The following is a 24,571-nucleotide window of genomic DNA, read 5'->3' on the forward strand; positions in this document are numbered from 1 at the left end:
TTTTTTTTTTTTTAATCCCATACCGAGTTTGCGTTTCAATTTCATTGCGTTTGTCACACCCCAAGCTACGGCTCGTTCTGATAATTTTGCGTCCTTTGAACGCACTCGATCCCACGCACGGTGTTCTAGAATTTCATCGGCTCGATGCCGATCCCCGAGAGAATTACTTTTGGAGTACGCGATATGGATTGATACCACGGTCTCCACGTGCTAAACATTTCTGCAATTTAGTTCCAGGACCGGCAAACTGGTAACCGGGCACGTGGGCTTCAAAGGAAGGTTGTTTATAACTGAGTTGACAATACCGGATCCCCGTTTCCGATGTCGACGTCGTTGTCGCGTTTTCATTGTACTTCTAACGTTCTAGTTCACACTTACGATGTAATATATATATATGTATTATATCGTAATTGTGATGAAAAAATAACGCTACCATTTGCCCTACGCAATCGAGATCACTAAGGCACGAGCAACAAACAAAGTTTATATAATAATAATAATACACAGGAAATGATGGGTAAATGACGACGTGCGATGCGTTTTGAAAAACAGACAGAAACTCTGCCCGTGGTCAATTTTGACGAACATGTCGTCACTAATGTACAGCACAGTAAACACGGGAAGTTATTACCAAACAGTGTACGTTGTCTGGTTTGTGGTCCGTCAAACTGTGGTAAAACCAATTTAATGTTCGCGCTGTTGACCGACTTGAACGGATTGAAATTCGAAAACGTTTACATCTACTCGAAATCGTTGGAGCAGTCGAAATATCAACTGTTGATTCGAGTATTGGAAGATGTTGAAGGGATACGCGTGTTCACATTTGCGAACGGTGATGAAGTTCCACCAGTGGACACTGTTCTACCAAATTCAGTGTTTATTTTCGACGACGTGGTTATGGAAAAACAAAACGTAATGTGCGATTATTTTGCGCGTGGCCAACACAAAAGAATTGATGTGTTTTTTCTCTCACAAATATTGTCCCGTATACAAAAACAAATATTACGAGACAATGTAAATGTGGTGGTGTTGTTCTGACAAGACGAAATCAACCTACGTCATGCATACGACGAGTACGTGTGTTGTGATATGAAATTTAACGAGTTCAAAGAGTTTTGCAATCAGTGTTGGAAAAACGATAAATACGGGTTCGCAGTGATATGTACGGATTTTGATCGTGATAGTGGTCGATACAGGTACAGGTTTGACACGTACGTTACAATATGAACACCGCCGCGGCCGACAAGGAACGACGTTCGATGGAACTATTGGATCAAGCCTGGGACAACGTCAGACAAAAATATGCAGAATTACGTCATGGTGAGTCAGAGTCGTTGACTCACATTCAGAAAAAACTAGCACCAATAATCGAACCATTGAATAGGATATCCAATGTTGTTAATGTGCAGCAGCAGCAGCAGCAGCATCAGAAACAATCGCAAGAAAATGACTATTCAAAGTTATATTTTGCACATCTTATAGAACAGTGGACAAAAAATCCATTGAGAGATAAACGATACGGTCCTAGAATGCATATGGACGGTAAGCTGAGCATGGGTAATGCAAACAATATAACCGTAGACAGTGACTTTATTCGTGTAAATGAAACAAAACACCAATTGACGATTGGACTAGTGAATTTGTTGTTATCAAAAAGCCCCGTTGCGTTCACCGACGAAGATTTGGAAAAGTAAAAAACAATATTGGAGGAAACCGGAGCTCATCTAAACAAAAATATGACATTAAAAAAGGGGGGTGCTAAATACAATGAAGTTATCGAGCCAATGTTCAGCAGCGTAGGATCGGGACTACAGCTGAGAGTTGGTGAAAAAAAAGATTACTTATACTGGGACGATCCCAATGAACTTGTCGAACGTTTGAAGCTGCTCATATCGGCTCAGTCGGCTGGCAACACTGGAGTGTCAACCGAGATTGATTCCATACTAGAAGAACTTTATAAAGCCGGGTACATTGCCGACATACCGTCTACATTATGAAACCTAAAATTGCGTACGAACTACATCGACCGGCCCGGAGTACGTACACTCGAACACGGGTAAACATCAAAGGACTCGATGACATATTCAGGGCCTGGTGGCTGCCACCGACCATTGGTTCTTGGTAAAAGAAATGACCGCCATAGACCTGGAGTCCATGTTTATGGCCCACTGAGTGTTCAAACACTCAAATATCATCAAGGACGATGTGAAAACCACTTACTGGCTAAAAAAGCACCATCACGGCTTGGACACGAACATTGGCGACGTGGAATACACTGAACTACCGAGAATAATGTCGTTGTTACGGTGCGATACTATCTACGTGAAAGGCGTACAGAAAAAACAAGTGTTACAAAAATATTTACCCGGAAAGAGGGTAGTCGAAATAAAAGAAAACTGTCCACCACTGCGGAAATTATGTGTGGAATTCCAACCACGTTGTATTCGTCACATAAATAATCATAAAATGTGTAGCTTGTATAAAGCAATGTGTTTGAAACAATGGTTAACGGATAATTCGTAATTGTTTTATTTACATATTATTATAAACATTGGTTAAAAAATTACAAAAAATGTATCGATATATTTTATTAAATAAAACTAATGTATAACTTTGAGTTAATTTGTTTCTTCGTCGTCGTCATCATCATTTCCTAGAGAATAATGCCCCCACGCTTTTGTATACATATCCTTGTACTCTCCTTCGTCACCGATTAAAGCCCGCTTATCGTAGTTGTTGTTGTTGACCAACGCGAGTTTATTAATTTCAACTGTCGAAACACTATGGTGTTTCGTGCGTATTACGGACATTTTCCTACGGGTTTGCTTGAGTTTACCACGCAAGCAATTCAAATAGTCAACCATTTTGATTTCATGTTTCACCACACCCGTGCTCATGCCTTTCAATCGCTTCACCTCGTCCGTTTGCCACGTAACCAACAACCTGTCGTAGTAATTTTGTATAGCGATTGAATAAGCGTACACTTTGGGTAACAATGCGATAATTTCTTGCATATGCTTACCCTTGCATTCATCAGTAAACGTGCCCGGTTGTTTTTTTCGTCGATCGGTGTAACAAGGGTGGTCGATCGGGTAATTTGACGTGTCGAAATATTCGAGTAAGTACTTTTTCAAATCATCGTGGAAACAGTTGGTCGTTATCAGGTAAATGAAACTATCGGTGTCCATGTAACAGAGTAGGAGTCGCTCGGGTCCGTACAACGGCATCATAATTTCGTAATGGAACTTGTACATTATGCATTTACTTATATCCAATATGGCCTGTCCAATAAAAATAGGTTTGTAAAAATTAATCTTCTCCTTGTACATGTGCACTGCAACCAGATTTTTGTTGAATACAGTGGTGTGACTAAACGACGGTTTTGCCGCTAACCTCGACAGTTTCTCCGGGTTGCACACGAGTTGTATGTTTTGGTGTTTTCGTACGTTCACCAATGTTTTTCCTGTTGAACGCGAAACAAATAAGTTAAAAAAAAAATACAATTAAATTTTGGAATATTAATTATATGTTACCATAGTTTGAGTTGATCATCAGTTTGGCCATGTTTTGTCCAAACGTGGTGGTCTCTTTTCTACGAAATTCCGTGTTCAACTGAATGTACGGTGCCAACCAGCGGGATTGCATAAATTTTATACATTTATGCAGTTTTGTTACGACCACACCGTATTTCACAGCTAGTTTTAGTGCGCGGCAGTGCACGATATAACCACGTTTTGGTTGTAACGTGGTCATCAACTTGCTGTGTTTCAAAGACGACAACGGTGATCGCTCGTTTACCGGAAAAAATGGTAAATTATTGTGTAAATCGTGCAATTAACGTGGATAATGTGCATCGAATTCCACCAGGTATCCGTAATCACCGTCGTCGGGGGTGTTCAGTACTTCTTCCAGTGTTGCCGTCGACCACTCAAAATACCCAAACGCAATATGTTCCATCATGGCTGTAAAAAAAGAACAGAAAATTACAATTCTTTTTTTTATATAAATAAAATTACATTAAGCATACCTGTCCCGTACAAATTAGTAGCGTCCAAATACTGAAGGTATTTGTGAGGCAAGTCGGGAACATCTGGGTGGTTTGCTCGAGCATACCGCTGATTACTTTGCGTTAAACCTTCGCGTATACCCATTTCGAACATCAACAACATATTANCGCGTATACCCATTTCGAACATCAACAACATATCCGGGTCCGTCAATAGTTCAATGTATGCGTCCGTGTACTTCAACATTGCGTCGAACGATAATGCCGGACACGAAAAATAATGCGCGGGATCGAGTTTATAATTTGTCAGACATTCTTTTTGAAATTTTTCAAACACATCGTCCAGTATCTACATCAACAACAAAGTTATTACATACGATTCCGAAATAAATTATATAAAAAAAAAAACATATCATTACGTCAAAAAGTAAATACTTGTCGCTGTAATCACCGAGAGTGTTGCAGTTGAAGTGTTGCCACATTTTTTTACTGTGTTCGTAGTCTTCCTCGGACACCGTCTGATGCGTGATCGAGCTGTAAAATTGGTCACGGGGCGGCAATCGTGTTTCTTCGAGCCTCTCCCAACAGTCGACGTACTCGTACGGAAAAACAGATTTCCGGGTGACCAACTCCAGCGATTCAAACACTTTGTGTGTATGCACGAAATCCGTTGTCGACAGTGTGGCGGTCAGCTTAGATAAACTGGCTTGTAGAAACCGGTAAGAATCTATGAACCGGATACGAAAATAATCATCTATGGTCTTGCTGAACATGATGTACTTTTCTTCGGACTGAGCAATGATATATATGTCTTTATCGTCGTACGCCAACTCTGGGATAATCATGTGCGAGTCGTAGTTGGACAGACCATGTATGATGACTGGCATAAAGGCCGGTGGACGTCGTTGCAGGTTGCATTTGTTACACAAAACGGAACGAAACCGAGCCGTCCAGTGGTTGTGATCCTTGACTTTTTTTACTTTATCCGTGAACCTAATTGAACACAACTCGCAATTATTCGTTGTATCGAAACGTAGTTGTTCCTCCGGTGTCAGTGGCGTCATATCGATGTTCAGCTTCATTATGTCCGATATGCATTTACCAATGGTTACCAACGTCGTAATAAAGTGTTTGGCAGCATCCGGTCCCCGGTACAGTACCGGTTCATTTGGTAGTCCATCGCAAATATTTTTCGGCAACGCCATGGAATCGCGAACCACATAGAAACATTAGCTCATCGCCTGGTGATTTTGTGTAACCGTACAGTACTTGGACACTTGTTGCTCGGCGCGAACCATCAAACTCTCCGTGTCTGCGTACACAACCAGTGGAACCGGCTCTTCTCGCCTTGTGTTTTTGAACCGCAGTACCGACTAGTCGGAATCGGGTGCGGGAAGGACGGCTCGGGCCTCCTTGAACTTTCCACACATTTTAATGTGCTCATCCACCCCCGCTTGTCCGCTCGGTTGAGTCTTTAACGAACGATTGGTAAATACGTTTAAACAACGTTTACAATAGTACTCGTGTCGTTTGCCCTCGGTTCGTTGTTTTGACACGAGTCTCGTGATATATAACAATAGTGGCTATTTCCCGGCTCGGTAACGTAAAGTAAATCAACATGACCGGTGCTCGTACATGATTTAGTGATACGCAACGGATACACGTTATTTTTATCGTCCAACGCAAACACATTGACCGACATTGACGGGTTATTACGTTCAAATCGAATAATTTGTTTCAATGGTGTAGGAAAGTCAATGCCGTCAAAACGTATATTTGTGGATTTTTCTAGATCAATGTAACCTGCATTCCATCGATCTTTATTTTTTTTGTTCTTGTTGTACTTACATAAAATCGCCCATTTAAAACACTGCTGATCAGCGTTTTTTACGTTTATGACCACAAATTTTCGTTTAATACTCAGTGGAAGTTCAATGTACGAGCCACCGCTAAATGATGAAATTTTCGTGACTCTCAACAGCAGTCCGTCTATGAATAATAGCGACCACCCGCTACCTCGGGTCACCATTTCCTGTTGTTCGTAAACGAGTTTCTCCGTGATTCCATCCAAAACGGCGGCATATACGGTACTTGAATCGACAGTTTTGTTAGGCGTTTTAAACAATACGTCTCTCATTTCATCCATAACTTGGTGTATATACGTTGTGTGCAGTACAACGTTGAATTTTATTATACCGTGCTTGGTAACGTCATATAGTACGGTGGTTAAATCGTCACTCACGTTTCGAATAAAATCGTCAATGTCGTCAATAGACGTTTCATTTTTCAAAAAATAATGTATAACTCGATCGCGTAGTGCAGATTCTATCGGAACAAAGCCGGTCCCTGCAACGTGCATGCACGCGCGTTTGGTCACCTTACCCGCAGGCGCGGACAGACATCGTTTCCCTGAAATAACAGTTTGACGGTGACCCTGATTCATACTACAATGAACATTCAAACCAGTACTATCGACAAATGAAGACCCACAACCGCATACAAACGACATGATAACAACTATTGAAAAATTAATACATTAGTTAAACGTGTGTATGGCCACCTCTTTAATCAACTATTCAGTTCAATGTACTTTTACTATTGGAGTAAACACTACTGGACTGTTAACGGATTATATTATCAATGGTGTGTAAAACTTGAATACATGAGTTTTTTTTTCTTCTTAAAATCTACTTTAAAGTATTGCTATTGTGATTTTTGTTTTTACATTTTCCACCAATTTGAAAAACTATCAATCTTATAATATTAATCTAAAGTATAATTTACCTTTGTCATAAACTACTATTAGGTTCTATACTATCGGAGTAATAATGCAAACACAAATAGATTGTGAACGAACTATATAATTTTATTTCAATTGTTGTACATAAATCATCATTAGATACAAACAGATTTGTTGATTGTAAAAAAAAAAAAAAAAGTTAATGTATTAAAAAAAAAATTTATTGAAAATCAAATGAATAAGCATTTCCCGTTCTTCCTCTGTAACACAGTGACATTTTGGTGTCGCCGTCGTTGTACGTTTTAATTTCATCGTCCGTCAACTGTATTCTTGGAACAAAAACTTGTCGGTTGTCGGGCAACCGTGCCACCACCACAACACCGTTTCTCGTTGTCAAATTTTTCATTGAATCAACTCTATAGGCATGATTCTCTACCAAGTCAGACATTTTAATGTACTCCATGCCTTTGGCTTGATTATTCATTTTTTGTTTTAATTGTTCCATTTTCTACACACCAAAATTATTCGTGAGTAAACTATATATATATATATATATGGTGAATGTTGTATTAATGGTGTACAACTCGACACTGATACATACATTTTTAACAATAACTACTATCATCAGCATGACACGGAGGAGAACACCGCGTAATACAAATTTCCCGAAATTTGCACATAACTCGAAAATAGTGCTATGAATTTTTTTTTTTTCGTCACCTCCATCCGCTTGCCACGAGACCATTAATTTGACATTCATATCGATACTCTCTCATAGCATACTACCCCTTTCCTCTCTCTACTTGTTTATGTTTAAGATAAATCACTGAGCTACAATACAGCCGATGCACTCCTTCAGCTATGTGTACTCATCTAACCATTTATAAACTGAGTTTTTTTTTCTTCTTTAATAATACAGTTGTTTACAAACTATTCGTCATCATACACTATAGAAATCGTTGAGTGTGTATCGGAGCGTAGTACACACACACACACACACACATGTTTACATAAGATAATATTCTTTAACCTTTACAACATAAATACTAATCTATTCACCATTTCATTTTACGATACATACCCGATACAAATGACCTGATTGTTACTACATTGTTACCATTAGATTATTTAATAATACATTTTTTTTTTATAAGTTAGTGAAAACAAGTACACACATACACACCATTAATACAACATATTTATCTTAATATTTCAATATAATACATTAAATATATTTACAAAACTATATATACAACAATTAATCTACACTGTCCATGTAAATATTTGTTCATCACAAAATTTACAAGAACAGTGAGGTGGAAAATGCAATATCAAAAAGTGCATAGAATAGGGGTTGAGAACAAACTCCTCAACCACCTTCTATACAATTACACGTTCCTGAATATTCGATAATTCTACAAAACATGTACCCAACCTACAAATAAATGCCGTGGAGCCGTCGGGATAACGTACATTATAAAAATTAAATTTTAAATAATTTTTTTCCCCGAACAGCATTATTAATTTACCCGCTCGAATTTCACTCTTGTATAAATCGGCACAGCTCCGTTTTGTTCGTAATGCTTCCGGATCGCGAATAATAAAACCATCATTCATTACTCCACGGTCAAAAGCTGTGCGATTTCGAAAAATTTTCAAATTTTCAGCGATTTCTAAAAAACATAACACTCCAGTACTTTCCATATATTCAACCAGATGTTCTACATTATTGACACTTTTTGGTAATTTCATTTTGAATAACTAAAATTATTGTAAACTTATAAGTACATTTGAACTGAATAGCGATAGATAATAACTTACTTTTGATTAAATACACTTGAAAAAGATTCTGGAACGGTTTTATTGAAAATATTTAACCTAAAAATTTGTGTTTGTATTACTTAAAATATAATAACTTTAGTCTTAATCATGCATTAGTTGAGCAGACTACAATTGTGTCACAAAAAATTTTTAAAACTGGTTTGAATAAAATTAATTATTTTAGATTATAATAAAAAAAATGTATATAATAAATTAATTTTTTGGCAAATTTTCATAAGATTATCGATTTTTAAAATAAATAAATACATGAAAGGGTTAAAAACAAATAAATTACTACTAAAAAAGACGAATGAAAATTTTATTTGAACAACAAATGTAATCAATAACGTAATTTTATCATTCAATGCAACAAGTACCATATATATATTTTTTTCTTTTTAATTATAGTAAACAAATTTAATTAATGAAAAAACTTTTTGAAATTTATAAGTAATATAGATTAGTAAAAATAAATAGATGCATTGAACGTGAAAGATATTATAACAATTTAAAAATTTTACTTACAATTTAATGACTGTTGAAAAATGCACAGGAATAGCCGTGAAACACAGTTGTAGATATAGATGAAAATAACCATAAAAACTCCAAAAAGTGAATGAACAGATAAAGGGTTATTTCTACAGTTATATAGTAAAATTTATATTTTAGGCACAATATAGTCAATTGTTTGGGATAAAAGTCCCTAGGAATTCAATATCTTACTAGTGGGGATCACTAAATTGCTTACATGGAGACCAACGTACGTGATCTACCCATGGGTCGTCTTCATCATCCCAACCTTTCAAACCTTGACTGCAGCAATAACATAACATTTGATCATTTTGTCCATTACCTAAAAATTATATACACTATAGGGAGTTTAATTCTAGTCTGCTGATCATTAGACGTCGAACAGTAAAATCCACAAACATCATATCCTAAACGAGAAAAATGGAAAAGTAATTTCACGTAAAATTAGTTTCGATTGTCATATCATACAGTTTTTATTTCTTACCTGAATTTTCATTGAGACGATTTTCATACCCATTATACGTTTCTTTTCCACTATCCATTTTGGATCAAATACACATCGATAGTAAACGTATGACCGTACAACAGCGTAAGTCGTAAACAAAGGAATGATTAAACTGAGCAAATTAATTTTAGAAGGACCTTAACACGAACCGAAATAATTTGTGTGTAAAAAACACGACCAAAAAAAAAAACATTTTGTTAACTTTGTATAAAAAATTATCATGGTCTGATTTTTTTGGTAGATATCAACACGTATAAATACTACAATTCTCTTAGATTTTTTGAAAAATCTATTAGTGTATTAGTATAGTACAGTTTCTACATTTGTAAAAATGTAACTATATTTGTAGTACAATATCAGTTGATTTATTTTATTTTGTTTGTCAGCATTTTGGTTAAATAAAACACGTTGACATTCATATTCATGTTCGTTCTACTGTTTCGATGCGTTTTTCCAATATAAAAACACGATCTTCAATTGTTATGTAATCTCGATCGAGAGCGTCCAAACGATTAGTTATTACAAACAAATTATTTTTTAAATTTTCAATGTCATCCGCATCTTCGTATCCACTATCGCTGTCGCTACTGTTTACAATCTGATATCTGCTGCTGTCAACGGTTTGTGTGAAATGTAGCAAAATCAAAAAGGTTGTTGCAGCCGTTATACAAAAAAATAATCCGATACGCGAAGCGTCCATCTGTTTAATATGCTCCCACAACGTTTCAATGGTTGTGCTGCCGCTTGCACTGTCCATTGTGTTTAGTGTACGGTCACTTTTGATGTCTTCAGGTCACTCGTAAATACGTGGTAAATATTTCATGCGATTGACGTCCACCGCGGATGGATACTACATTAATATTGCAGTCTCAATTGTCACCTTTGCTATAGATATGTGTTCAAAAATGAGATTTATTTTACTATACCTAACACATTGATTTAAAAATCAACAAGCGACGGCTATTTGTACTGTACAAATAGTACGCATAAATATAAACCGTATATTGTATTTCAATGTTTCAAAAAAAAGGGTATATAGTAGTACACACACACACAGTCAATGCTGTAAACAACAAACGACCTTGTAGTAACGCTGTGAGATATTGCGCTTCGCGTTATGCACGTGTTCGGTGGTTTTTTTAATCAAACACAGCGACTGTCGGAATGTCTGGAATGTGTAGTGGAACTAAATAGAAGGGGTATTCATCATTTACGAACCATCGACTTAAACTTAAACGACAGCGTCGGGGGTGAATTGGCACGCCGGTATATATGGTTGTGACATATCAAACGCGCGGACTCGACGCGTACTATACACACGTTTAACCGTTTGCGTGTAGGTACTCTGGAAAATGAACTTTTTTTTTTTGATCGACTTTTGTCAGCTGTGGGATCCGACGATGGAGTTAAGGCGCGTTCGATCGGTCGGTGAAGCGCTGCCCGACGTTGTAGTACTATATAGGGTCGTACATGACAGCATCATAGCGCAAGACACAATCACGACGTGATAGGGCACACAGGATCCACATGGGGCTCATGTTAGCACAGAGTTTAGGCGAGACGTCAGCCAGGGCCCACCATAGGGCTTACCTTAGGTTATTTGTTTTAAATAGCACTTATAACTACATTTTCAATGAATGATATTATATTGTTGTTTTATAAGCAAGTTTTTTAAAATTTTACCGTGAATAAATAAGTAAAATTTTTTTATTGCAATAACGAAATAAAAACACTTCGAGTAAAAAGTATTTGAAGAAAAGGCATATTTCAGTTAAAATGCCATATTAGGTCAATTTCACCTTTTAAATATTTTATATAATTTTTTGAAAATTATTCCATAGACCAATTAAATATTGTATTATGCATCATAAATTTCTTAGGTGTGGAATTATAATTATGTAAAATATTAAAAAAACGTAAAATACAAAAAGTATTTTTTCGTAATAGTANATTATAATTATGTAAAATATTAAAAAAACGTAAAATACAAAAAGTATTTTTTCGTAATTGTACACTTGATGTACTTATACTTTTTTTATGGAATAAAAGACAAAATATTAAACAAATATGTATACATATCGCAAACAAACTATACAATACCGGATAATAATACAAATTGTTAATCGACCAGTCATCATATTATTTAGCGCATTCTCCATTTAATAGTAAAAAAATAATAATAGATACCAATTTAACTAAAGTACAAAGTAGGCGGTTCGCTAAGCGCTAATATATTTTCTCATTGAAATGTCTCTTTTTGTTATTTTTTCAATGAATGCCCTACAATAAATTTAAAAAAAAAGTAACTTGAGGGAGATAACTATACAAATAAAAATAATTTCATTAACTTAAATATAAATCACACTTTTAAGAAATATAAAACAAAACAATAATTTAATTACTTCACTATTAATATCTAGACCAACTTTATTCTTTAAAATTAAAGTATATTTAATAAATTAAAAATAATAATATTAAGAGGTACTTTCCTTAGTGTAGTAAAATTTTAATAACGAAAAGAATTTAAAAAATCAAACAACATTTCATATATGACACGGTAACATACAGTATAGTCCGTCATTTCTAAATGTCATATGTGACTCTTTATTTATTTCAATTAGTTCTTTCAGTAATTTCAAAATGCACAAAATCTGTGACACACTGTTCAAGACTCTTACTCTCTGGGACTTTGTCATTTTTCTAATTAATTTGGACTTAGAATATTTTTCAATTTAAAAACAGTTTAATCATTTATATTGAATTTATTTATCATTAAGTAATAATGTTTTATTTTTCTTATTATGAAATAAATATCAATTAATATCAGAAAACTTATCACATTTTAAAATTATTTAATTTTTATAATAAACACTACCTACATTTAATTATTCATATAATGGTAAATATTTATTATGAACGTTTCTAATAAGGAAGCTAGTCACGTTGCTAATATCTTTGTTCTAACGAACATCGCGCTGGCAGACAGAATTAAAGGTCACAATTTTCTCATTTTTAACTGAGATTTAATTTAACCTAATAATATTTTTTATTGGACTAAATGTATTGCAACTCTATAGTTATTGAGTAGCTAGTGTAGTTGGTAATGTCTTTGTTCTAACGAATATCGCTTCAGCAGACAACGAAAAAAAGTTACGTATGTATTTTTAGTGTTTAATTTTTGTTTTGATGATTATTTTGCCGCGTTCTCTCAAGGTGTCAAGACCGGGACACATTGGGCCACCATAATATCGCCTCGATATAATTTTTACATTTATATAAATATTTGAAAGAAGCTTTAAAAATATTGGTGTGGATCTCTCAATAAAATATACTTTCTCAAAAGGATATATATTCAACAAAATAAATAGATATATTCTTATAATTTTATTTTTTCAAAACAGAGAAAGAGTTAAAAATAGATATCGACTACAGGAAATGTATTGTTTAAAATTAGAAAAAAATAAATTTTTTATTACAAAAGTAATAAATCAAAACATAAATTGAAAAAATATGTCTTAAAAATTGTATAAACAATTAAATGGTATACTAAAATTGAAACAATATAACATTAATTATGTTTTGTTTCAATTGACTTAATATCACCTTTGATATATTTAAACATTAAAACCAAATAAAAAAAGCTTATGATCGTGCGTATCATCGTGCGTATTTGAACTATATTTCTTAACATAGTCATCTTCTTCTTTATCAAAAGTCCAAATAACATATTTAATATCTCCAATATCATCGTAAAAGTGTTTTATCATCTCTGAAATAAAATAAAATTGTAAATATACTATATTTTCACAAGAGCCAGTAATCTTAAAATAATATATAGGAATAAAGAATGTAGCAGTTATCCGGCCAAGTCATTAAACATAAGATTTAAAGATTTAGATTGCACATCTTTAAATGTCAGAATAATGTTTATGATATTTTCATATAATAGAAAATTATTTAACTAAAAAAATAACTGGTTGATAATAACTTTAGAATCATTACTTTAGAATTTATGCATATTTTTATACCTATTTTGAAAGTGTAGCGTGGCAGAGATATAATAAAAGTACAACATACATATGAACTCCAGTCCACATTTTAAAATTTAGTAACTTTCGTCCACTGCAAAAGTTATCATTGATAAGTTATTTCTTTAATTAGATAATTTTTTATTATATAAGCTATTTAATTATGTATATTGTCACTTCAAAAAAAAAAAAGGGATCATAATAAAAGACAAGTGATTGATGTAAAAAGTATTTGATCACATAAAAATTGTGAAAAAAATTATACTGAATAAAATCAAAATTTATTTCTCCTAAAATATTATTTTAGGAGAAATTTAGTGCTCAACGACAAATGAATCACTGTATAACATTATATGTAATTATCTGTATTTGGGAAGGAGAGTCGATTTTATTTTACTATATCCATTATTCTATAATGCAGAATATTAAAAAAAAATATTTATTTTTCAGTCTTCAGTTTTATTTTAACTATATTATAAAAGAACTTTTTGAAATTGAGACTACTGTTTGAATAAAATTATATAATTACTTATTTCTTATTTTACTAATGGAAAATATTTAAAAAAAGTATAAGATCTTTAAGAAATTTTGAGATTTATACATGTTTCTTTTTTTTTTTTGTTAACAGCAATTATTTCGATTTTGATTACAAATTAAGATGAACAAGAATACTTTTTATATTCTCATCAAATTTACTTTTTAATGACTATAAATTCATTACTGCTGTCAAAAATACAAATTAACATATTATATAATTATTGTACTTTTTTCTAATACAAATGTCATATAAATGCCCATTTAATTGAATATAAACTCTTTCTATTTATACTTTTTAAAAATATGTTATGATTATTACCTTTGTATTTAAATTGATTTTGCTCATTTGTATACTTTTCAAGTACACTTTTAAGAAAATCTTTTTTAAAATTTTTAATAAACAATTCGTTATTAAAAATTATTTTTTCTGCATAATCTTTTTCGACGGTGTCGTTCTTATTTTTGTCACCAATAAGAAGGTCCTCGTTAAATTGAATTTCAAACTTTCTAAAATTTTTGAATGATGATACAAACAATGAATTGACAGATATCCATACATCATCTAAGGAAATACCGAAACATTTATATTAATATGGTATATTAATTTTTGCAAAACAATAAAAATAGAGCTTTAATAGAAACTTAATCTATTTCGTTCCTTGACAAATCTAATACTATAGAGGTGTTTGTAGACGTTGATCGATTAATCATTAGACACTCATTTTCTTGAAATCAATTGAAAATTTCATATTATTGTAAGGAAGAATATGTTTGACTCATAAAATTCAGCAATAATATGAAGTTTAATAAATTCTTATACTTTAATTTTCTTTCATGGAAACCACTAATTTTAGATTTAATTATGTGATATAATATATAGATTATATATTATATAAGAATAGAAAATTTTCAAAAAGTATGGTTTTTATCATTTTTAACTTTGATGTAAAGCTGAGGAGATATTAATTTTACTATGATGAGCGTATTTTCTTTTTTAGCTTCGATGCGATGCTGAGAAAGTATTGGTTTTACTAAGATGTGTTTTTTTTTTGTGTCTCATACCACTTTTTCTCAGCTTTTATCGAACCAATTTCTTTCAATGATACGTTAAAAGATCACAAATCGTATCTAGTCGAAGACATTACCNGATATGTCAAAAGATCACAAATCGTATCTAGTCGAAGACATTACCCTCAAAAATTGAAAAAAATTCCCTCGTTCCCCGTAAATGGGGTAAACCTCCAAAAAAATTACAAATTTAAAAATCGCTAATTTTCGAAATTTTTTCAATTTTTTTTACTTAAAATTGCTATAACTTTTTTAAAATAATCGAATCAATATAATTCTTTTTTATATAGATGCATGATATCATTAATTATCATTTGGTATATTTTTTTATACTGACCCTTTACTTGCCCACAGGGGGGATTTAAAATGACAACTTTTTCACAAAAAATTAATTTTTTCAACTTGATTTTCGAAAATGTTCCGGAAGGTCTGACACTTTTATATACAGGGTGATTTTTTTTATCATAACCCACTCAATTACTTACAGAATAATAATAATTTAAAATTTTTTTTTTATTACTATCTTTAGTTACACATTATTCTTGAATTATTAACTATGTAATACTTTTTAAGTTTATCCCTTATGCCTGGTAAGGGTGTCAACTTTGTTTTTTTAAATGGTAACACATATTTTTAATAAAATGTTTGAGTTTTTTATTCAATTGTAAATGGCATTTGAATTTTTAATGAAACTTAATTTGTTTATTAGATATAAACATTTAAAGTTTCAAATTTTTGAGTTAATATATAGGTATAATACACAAGGGATTACAAATACAGATAGCTAATTGATTTTTTATGACATCGATATTAGCATGTACACAGCATTGTTATTATCAATGATAGTAAGGTACATTGTTCTGAGTTAAATACACTAACTGACAATACAAAAAGTATATCTATTGGTAGCTACTTGTATTTGTAATCCCATATGTATTATACATGTATATTAACTCAAAAATTTGAAACTTTAAATGTTTATATCGAATAAACAAATTAAGCTTTATTAAAAATTCAAATGCCATTTATTATTGAATTAAAAACATTTTATTAAATTAAAAATATGTGTTACCATTTAAAAAAACAAAGTTGACACCCTTACCAGGCATAAGGTATAAACTTAAAAAGTATTACATAGTTAATAATTCAAGAATTATGTGTAACTAAAGATAATAATAAAAAAATTTTTTTTAATTATTATTATTCTATAAGTAATTGAGTGGGTTTTGATAAAAAAATCACTCTGTATATCTTAAACTAAAGCTAATGTAATATAATTTATCATGCAAAAAAAAAAATTTCGGACTTTATTTTATCTTCACAGTGAAAACTTAATAAAAAAATACGATTTATGTAAAAAAAATGTATTTATATTTTTAACTTTATAATGCTATAACTTTTTAAAAGATGTATGGATTAATATAATTCCTTTTTTTATCATTTGGTATATTTTTTTTATAAATCTAACCTCTTACCTACCTACAGGGGGGGAATCAAAATGACAACTTTTTCACAAAAAAGTTACTTTTTTACTTTTCAAGCGTTTTTTTTTTTATAGTGATAGTATAAAAAAACTTTTAAAGTATTGTTTTAACGTTTTTTATAGTTTTTTCACTGTCAGATATCATTATACTTGATCCATCTATGCCACGTCACCACTGTGCCGCGATCCCCCTGTGCTGGGTTTTTATTACTACATTGCAATGTTTATATTTTCTGATATAAGTTATACGATATAATGATTATAATATTCCAATACAATTAGAATGATTGAATAAACTTAAGACTCCATGCTAGGTATTATTTTAATTTAACGATTGTTTTTAATTTTCTAGTCACAGAGTTCTATATTTCATATAAATAATTCACTAGATTTGACGATATAATAAAAAATTCTTATAACTTGTAATTATCATTTCGCTGTATTTTTTTTTAAATTTTCATGTAGTAGTGCGGTATTAGTTTTGCGGTAGCAAACACGGGAATTTTTACGCTCAGTCTTTTTTTTCTTCCGTTATAGTGGTATACTAATCTAATTAAGTTTAAATTGTAAAAATATAACAGTCTTATCCCGCAGATTGTCTATTATATGGATTGCATACAAAAAATGAAAACGTAAGTTTAAAAAATTGAAAAAACTGTTATATTATTTAAACAGCTAAAACGTAAAGCAATGCCGTATCGGTTTTCCCACGTCATTGCCTGTGGTACTTATCTCGTTGGGCTGTCGCACGGCGGCCTCTTATCTAAATTACCGTCGCCGTCATGTCTATAACTACCAACAGAGTTGACAATCAAATTAACCGTAATAATAACACAATTCATCAGCTCTCGCCAATTTTATTGAATAATACTGCTGATGGCTGGAAAAAGATTCCCCATAAAAGGCATCATTCTACTTCTTTAAATTAAAATCCTGGTTCGCCACGCCCAACCACTTCTAGCAAAAAAAGTATTTAACTATTTCACTCTATAAACAGCTATAATATACTTAATGATGAAAATGATGTTAAAATCACACATAATCAGGACCCCCTGAAAGTAATTCGGAATAACCAATAAAATCTCTCTCCCTATTTTCATAAAAGGTGTGGAAAACTTCACTGATCTACCAAATGGTAAATCGAAAAAATATATGACTTAGCCTTCTTATTACTTACAAAGATTAATGTTGAAGAGCCGTACAAACGCAAAACAATAAGCCAATATATAAATTGTCAAGACTATGGACACACAAAAGCCGAATGTGGTTACCCACTGAAATGTGTGCGTTGTGTTGCCAATCATATGTCGTCTAACTGCTCAAAGCCTTGAAACAACCTCCAAAAATTTACACTGTGCTCAAGTAGCTACCCAGTCAATAACAAAAGATGTTGAGTTTACAGAGATTTTCAACAACGAAAAAAATCTACACATAAAAGTAACTTTTTGTATGATAATCTTAAAAGTAATAATTTTAATGTACAACAAGACTACCACTCATTAAAAGATTTCTTTAATATTAACCACACATTTCTCAAATTACTTTCAATAATATTAATAATCTAATTCCTCCACCATCGTTAGATATTAATAAAGTCATTTCAACTTTTCTTGAAGACCGTAAGTCTCTAATCAATCCCCTTATATCTCTCTTAACAAAATTTATCTCCATTTTGCTCGACAAGAAAAATGACTAGTCAGTCTTTTACAAAAAATTCATTACTAATTCTTCAGTTTAATGCTAATAGCTTAAAAATCACATTAATGAACTACAAACTGTCCGTCATATTAAATGCACAGACATTGCACTTATAACAGAAACTCATTTTACAGAATACTTAAATGTTTTCATCCCTGGTTATAAATAATTCAAATGCAACGATCTAGACAACACTGCTCATAGAGGAGTAGTTATTTTTATTAGATATTCTATTCAATTCATACCTCTTCCCAATTATTCCCAAGATTATATACAATCCTGTTCCATATCCTTAACTTAAAAATACTTCATTTACTTGTACTCTCCTCCCAAACATAATGCCACGAACATGATTTCAACAACTATTTTAACACTTTGAAAGGTAATTTCATTTTCGATGGTNCAACTATTTTAACACTTTGAAAGGTAATTTCATTTTCGGTGGTGACTTCAATGCCAATCACCAAATTTGGGGCTATCGCTCAAATAACCCCGTGGTCTTGTTCTACATAATTTTGTATCATTAAAAAAATTAAATATTCTTGCTCCTCCAGGTCATACATATTCGCCTTCGTCCCTTTGTAATAATCCAGACCTACTTGACATTTTTATAACAAAAATACTGAATGAGTAAAATTACACTATAGACAATATCCTTGAGCTCAACTTTAATCATTCATCAGTTCTACTTACCATCAATTCAACTCTGCAAACTCATATAAGTCATCCCAAGTTATTTTAAGTAAACGCAGATCGATATATGTATCAAAATCTTGTTAATCAGAAAATTAAACCAAGTTCAAAACTTAAATATACTGAGGACATAGAAAAGGCTGTAAAAAATCTCACTAATATCATTTAAATAGCTGCTTGGATGGCTACTGAAGACATAACATCTACAATACAAACAGTTGTTTTACCAGTGCTAATAAGAAAATTAACATCTGACAAACGTAGAGCTAGAGCTTTATTCCAACGAACTATACTTCCGTAAAATAAACACTTAAATAATAAGTTAGCAAATAAACTTAAAAAAATGCTTGCTCAACACAAAACCAACTCCTATAAAAATTACTTAAGTAGCTAACATTTTACAATGGTAGCCTATGAAGAGCTACTAAATAAGCTCTTAGATATAAAACAACTAATCTCCCAATAAAAAAAACCAACGTCAGTCTAGCTATCTCCGACTTGGAAAAGGCCGAGTTATTCAAAGAACACCGAGTTGATACTTTTAAATCTCAACCGAATATACACTCACCTGAAATTACCTGGTCTGTAATGACATACCTTTACCACTCTATCTTCCAGTTAAATGCTTTAAACCAAATAACGTCAAATTCACAATTGCTAAATATCCTTCCAACAAATCTCTTAGTTTTGATCTTATAATGGCTGTGGGTACAAAATGCCTTCCAAAAAAAGCTATTATCCATTTAACACATAGATTTAATTCAATAATTAGATTTTATTATTTCCCTCTATTATGGAAATTCTCGACTATTATATTAGTTCCTAAGCTCAATAAACTCCCTCACTTGCCAACATCCTTCAGACCAATAAATCTTTTACCGTTCTTTGCAAAAATTTTTGAAAAATTATTACTTAAAAGAATACTTCCCTGTCACTCTGTCAATAACATATCGCCTAATTCTCAATTTGATTTTAGGGGTTCTCACTCCACTATATATTAATTCCATAGAGTAGCAATATCGTACTCGCTTTAGAAAAAGTTATATTGCACAAGGGCGTTTCTTAACATCTTACAAGCCTTTGATAGGGTATAAGACGATAGCCTCTTATATAAATTAAAAAAAAATTTGTATCCCTCTAACTACTTTAAACTGTTTTTAAATCCTATTTAATAGATCTCTTTTTCCAAATTCGTCTTGGTTCTTCTGTATCTGATATAGCCTCTATAAATTCGGATGTTTTATAAGGAGGTATCCTATCTCCAATCCTTTTTAATATCTATACCTATATGGAATACAAATCCCCTCCTCTTCCTTTGTTAATTATTTCGGTCTCACACTAGATAAACGGCTCAAGTGGGCTCAGCACATTAAAATTAAATGCTCGTCTTTAAATAGCCGTCTGCGGTTACTCAAATAATTAATCATAAACAATAAATTTTCAAACATTAATATTAAAATTCTAATTTATAAATCTCTTTTAAAACTTATATGGACTTACGGCCTTCAGTTATGGGACAATGTTAAAAAACCCAATATCAATTAAATTCAATGCTTTCAAAATGTATCCTAAGAAAACTAATCAATACACTTTCATATATCTCTAATTATACACTCCATAACGTCCTTAACATAAAAACAGTTCATGAAAAAGCCATCTCCTACTATAAAAGATTCCCCATTAAATTACTCTCCCACTCTAATCCCTTAATAAAAAACCTCTCAACATTTTCCTACCAGAAAATCCACTCAGACGTTTAAAACGTAAGTGGTGCCATGATCTCCTTTCTAATAACATCAATTAATATAAATATAATTAAGTCCAATGAAAATATACAATAAAAATTTTAGAAATAAAAATAAAAAAAAATATGGGATGTGTTACTAATGAGTGGTTTCTCCCATCAAAATATATTAATGTAAATTATTCTACTCTTATCATATATGCTTCTTGTGCTCATTGTACAGATTGTATATTTCTATAAAATAAAAAAAATAAAAATACTTTTTGAATTACAATTGTTTAATGTATAGAGTGGGGGTGCTGTTGTATATTTATTATGCATACTCCAATCGCGTTACATATATATTAACTCCATGTATTAAAACTACAATGAACTATTTTGTTTTTATAACTTTTATACATAGTATTATTATAGTTCAACAATAATCTTTAATTATTTCTATAGGTAAGCTTATAGATATATTGAAACAAGTTTCAAGGTTATATAAGAATCGATTTCGAGACAGTAATGTATAAGAAATCAGCGAAATGTTAATTGTAATCAAATTTATAAGATTCATCTATTAGATCTATTATACTCCTGAATAAATAATAAATTTAAAAAGTTAAATCTGAATTACCTGAAACAATGTTCCCTGCAATGTATTTTTGGTATACAGTTGGATCTTCTTCAAATTCGTGTCCTATATCTATCATTTTTTTAATAGTAATTCTACCCTTATCATCAGAATGAACAGCAAATTTTTTTGCACTTATTTGTGAAAGATAAAATGATAGGGGATAATTTATCTAACAAAAATCAATATTAAGTTAATTTTAGGATTATCATAATAAATGAAATAATTAATAAATGTTAATATTAATTAAAAATAAATTTAAGATATATGTTTATATACCTTTACTTATAAAACAAAGTAATTTTGAAGATAAAATTGTTTGCTTTATTTAATTACATACAAAGAGATTAATTTACTAAACCTCACATTATCTTCAAGAATACAAAAAATTTAATCATTTTAAATGCGAAGCTGAGAAGGTATTAGTTTTTTTTTTATTTTTGTTTCTGTTACCACATTTACTCAGCTTTCGCCAAACCGATTTCTTTCAACGATACGTCAAAAAATCACATATCGTATCTAGTCAAAGACAATACCTTCAAAAATTGAAAAAAAATCTCTCTTTCCCCGTAAATGTGAGAAATCTCCCAAAAAATTACAAGTTTAAAAATCGCTAATTTTTGACATTTTTTCAATTTTTTTTTCTTAAAATTGCCATAAAATTTTTAAAAATCACTATATCAATATAATTTTTTTTTGTACATGCATGATGTCTTTATCGATCATTTGGTATATTTTTTTTTATAAATCTGACCCTTTACCTACTCACAGGGGGGATTGAAAATGACAACTTTTTCACAAAAAATTAACTTTATCAACTTAACTCTTGAAGGTGTTCTAGAAAGTCTGACACTTTTATATATACCATATATTAAATCTAATGTAATATTCTTTATTATGGTAAAAAAAAATCATGTACTTTATTTTGTCTTCACAATAAAAAAGGCTACCAAATGCTATTTTTGTGTGAAAATTCTCGATTTTATGTTTTACATGTTTAACTATATATTTATATAACTTTTTAAAAAATGTATTTTTTTCAATTTTTTCATGAAAATTAGTATTTATAAACATATTTCATTTGACATACTTTTTCTTTAAATCGGACCATTTACCCATATACAGGGGGGTTTAAAATTTAAAAATGAATATTGAAAGTAGAACTTTTGCAACTTAATTTTTTAGAGTGTTTCGGAAACTCTGACACTTTTATATATATATATCTTAAATTAAAGCTTATGTAATATACTTTAATATTACAAAAAAAATTCGAACTTTATTTTGTTTTCATGGTGAAAACAGTCATCTCAGTTAATAAAAAAAAATACGTTTTTTTTGTAAAAAAATTCTTTTTCATATTTTTAACTTTATAATGTTCCATCTTTTTGAAAAATGTATAAATTATTATATTTTTTTTAGGATTACTACTATTTATATTTTATTAATATATATATATATATATATATATATTTATTTATTAATATATTACACTTATAAATCATAAAACTTGTAATAAGGATATAAATAAGGGAATAGGAAATTATGTAGCTCTTGGAAAAATCCACCAATTTTTTAAAATTAAACACTATCTACAGCTTTGCATCGAAACGTTTTTGTGATAGTAATTTTAATCACTGTCAGATGTCATCTATACTGGACCCAACTATGCCACGTCCTATCTGTGCCACCTCCTCACTGTGCTTGGTTTTATTATTTTGAGTATGTATACATTTTTTTATGTCTAATTATGTTTTTTTTTTTATCTCTCTCTATCCTTTCTTTTTTACTCCTTAAATCTACATAAACTTTGGTTTTTAAGGACCTAATTAAGAAAATTACTAGTCAATAATTACTTTTGAAGTATTATTTTAGAAGATACTGTTTTTTCATAATTAGTTGGGGTAATATTATAACACAAAATAATTAATCACAAAAATTATAAAACCTACGTCTCATTATTTTGAAATATTAATTCATCCAAAAGTACCAATTCAAAAGTTGTTATTAACCAGACATTTTATTAATTAGAAACTTTTCTGTAACGTGAATCTAAAATTTACATACTTTTACTGACGAAATTATATACTGAGTAATTAAATATTTTTTTATAATATAAGTAACACCTTACCTCATTTGAAGGATCGTATATATCGAATCGTTCATATTTTATTGGTTTTTCTTCATCCTATATAATAATTTTTATTTATTTGAAAATATGACTAGTTAAATACCTTGGAGATATTTAGAATTTATTTCAAATATACTTATCTATACAAAATTATATATAAAAACAGAACTGTATTTTAGTTTTTAATGATATATTTTTACAAATCATTTAATAACTTATATAGTATGTAGATTAAACAACATATTCGTAGTAATTTAGTAAAAAAAATATTTGTTTATACTATCTGTAATAACTTACCTCAAAGGAAAGATGCCATAAATTTGTTCCAATATTATCCAAATCACCATCCTATAAAACCATTATTTTATTTTAAATATGACTACTTTAAAGTTTATAGANTTATTTTATTTTAAATATGACTGCTCTAAAGTTTATAGATATTTAAAACTGTAACTAATTTTATATCAAAAAAATTTAACTAAACAAAATTGTACACTAAAACAGAATTGTATTTTAGTATGTGTTTATATAGTATGTAGATCAAACAATTTCTGTGTAAAATTTAATTAAAAAAATAATTCTGTATATTATATTATGATTCATTAACCTCTTATTATGATTATTAACTGTTGGGTAATAAACGAGAAATTTGAAAAACGTCACTCACGCATACAAAATTTTTTTTTTACTTCAATATTTGAAAATGTTTTGAAATGTCTGATAACATTTAATTTATATACAATTAAATCTTTAAAGATTGTTTTACTATAAAAAAAATGTCCGTCAATGTAAAAAAAAATTTAATTTTAATGTATCATTAAACTCATTACGATTCTTATCTGTTAAGCAGCAAACTATAATACCAGTATAATTATTATTTGTCAAGTTAAAATTATGTCATACTGTTACATATGAGTAACATAATTACTATTATGTGTTAAGCGTTAAACTATATTATTTATCGAAACTATCA

The 24,571-nt window shown here is 30.6% G+C and overlaps 2 protein-coding genes and 1 long non-coding RNA gene across 8 annotated transcripts in view; all 3 read right to left on the reverse strand.

Annotated features, from left to right (window-relative positions):
- Positions 1-2,396: 2,396 nt before the first annotated feature.
- On the reverse strand, positions 2,397-4,152 carry LOC126894983 (uncharacterized). Its single transcript, XM_050666394.1, has 3 exons — positions 4,028-4,152; positions 3,534-3,962; positions 2,397-3,463 (listed from the first exon to the last, which is right to left on the reverse strand). Exons 2-3 carry the CDS (start codon positions 3,751-3,753, stop codon positions 2,619-2,621), a joined length of 1,065 nt encoding a protein of 354 aa, XP_050522351.1. The 5' UTR covers positions 3,754-3,962; positions 4,028-4,152; the 3' UTR covers positions 2,397-2,618.
- A 2,329-nt stretch (positions 4,153-6,481) lies between these two features.
- On the reverse strand, positions 6,482-8,621 carry LOC126895020 (uncharacterized). Its single transcript, XR_007701576.1, has 3 exons — positions 8,568-8,621; positions 8,276-8,507; positions 6,482-7,254 (listed from the first exon to the last, which is right to left on the reverse strand). It is a non-coding gene; the product is annotated as an uncharacterized LOC126895020 (long non-coding RNA).
- Positions 8,622-12,968: 4,347 nt separating this feature from the next.
- Positions 12,969-24,571, reverse strand: part of LOC126894989 (uncharacterized) — a 54,423-nt gene continuing 42,820 nt past the window's right edge. For 4 of the 6 annotated variants that reach the window (XM_050666404.1, XM_050666403.1, XM_050666402.1 and 1 more), the window contains 5 exons: positions 23,896-23,946; positions 23,599-23,655; positions 21,474-21,642; positions 14,488-14,730; positions 12,969-13,372 (listed from right to left, as the gene is read on the reverse strand). In XM_050666404.1, the coding sequence (XP_050522361.1) occupies positions 13,218-13,372; positions 14,488-14,730; positions 21,474-21,642; positions 23,599-23,655; positions 23,896-23,946 (675 nt within the window). In that variant the 3' untranslated portion in view covers positions 12,969-13,217. The remainder of the gene's footprint in view (positions 13,373-14,487; positions 14,731-21,473; positions 21,643-23,598; positions 23,656-23,895; positions 23,947-24,571) is intronic. The other 2 variants (XM_050666406.1, XM_050666407.1) reach the window with 2 other exon arrangements.

Source organism: Daktulosphaira vitifoliae, unplaced genomic scaffold, assembly GCF_025091365.1.
Source record: "Daktulosphaira vitifoliae isolate Bord-2020 unplaced genomic scaffold, ASM2509136v1 Scaffold_1, whole genome shotgun sequence".
NCBI classification, from domain to species: domain Eukaryota; kingdom Metazoa; phylum Arthropoda; class Insecta; order Hemiptera; family Phylloxeridae; genus Daktulosphaira; species Daktulosphaira vitifoliae.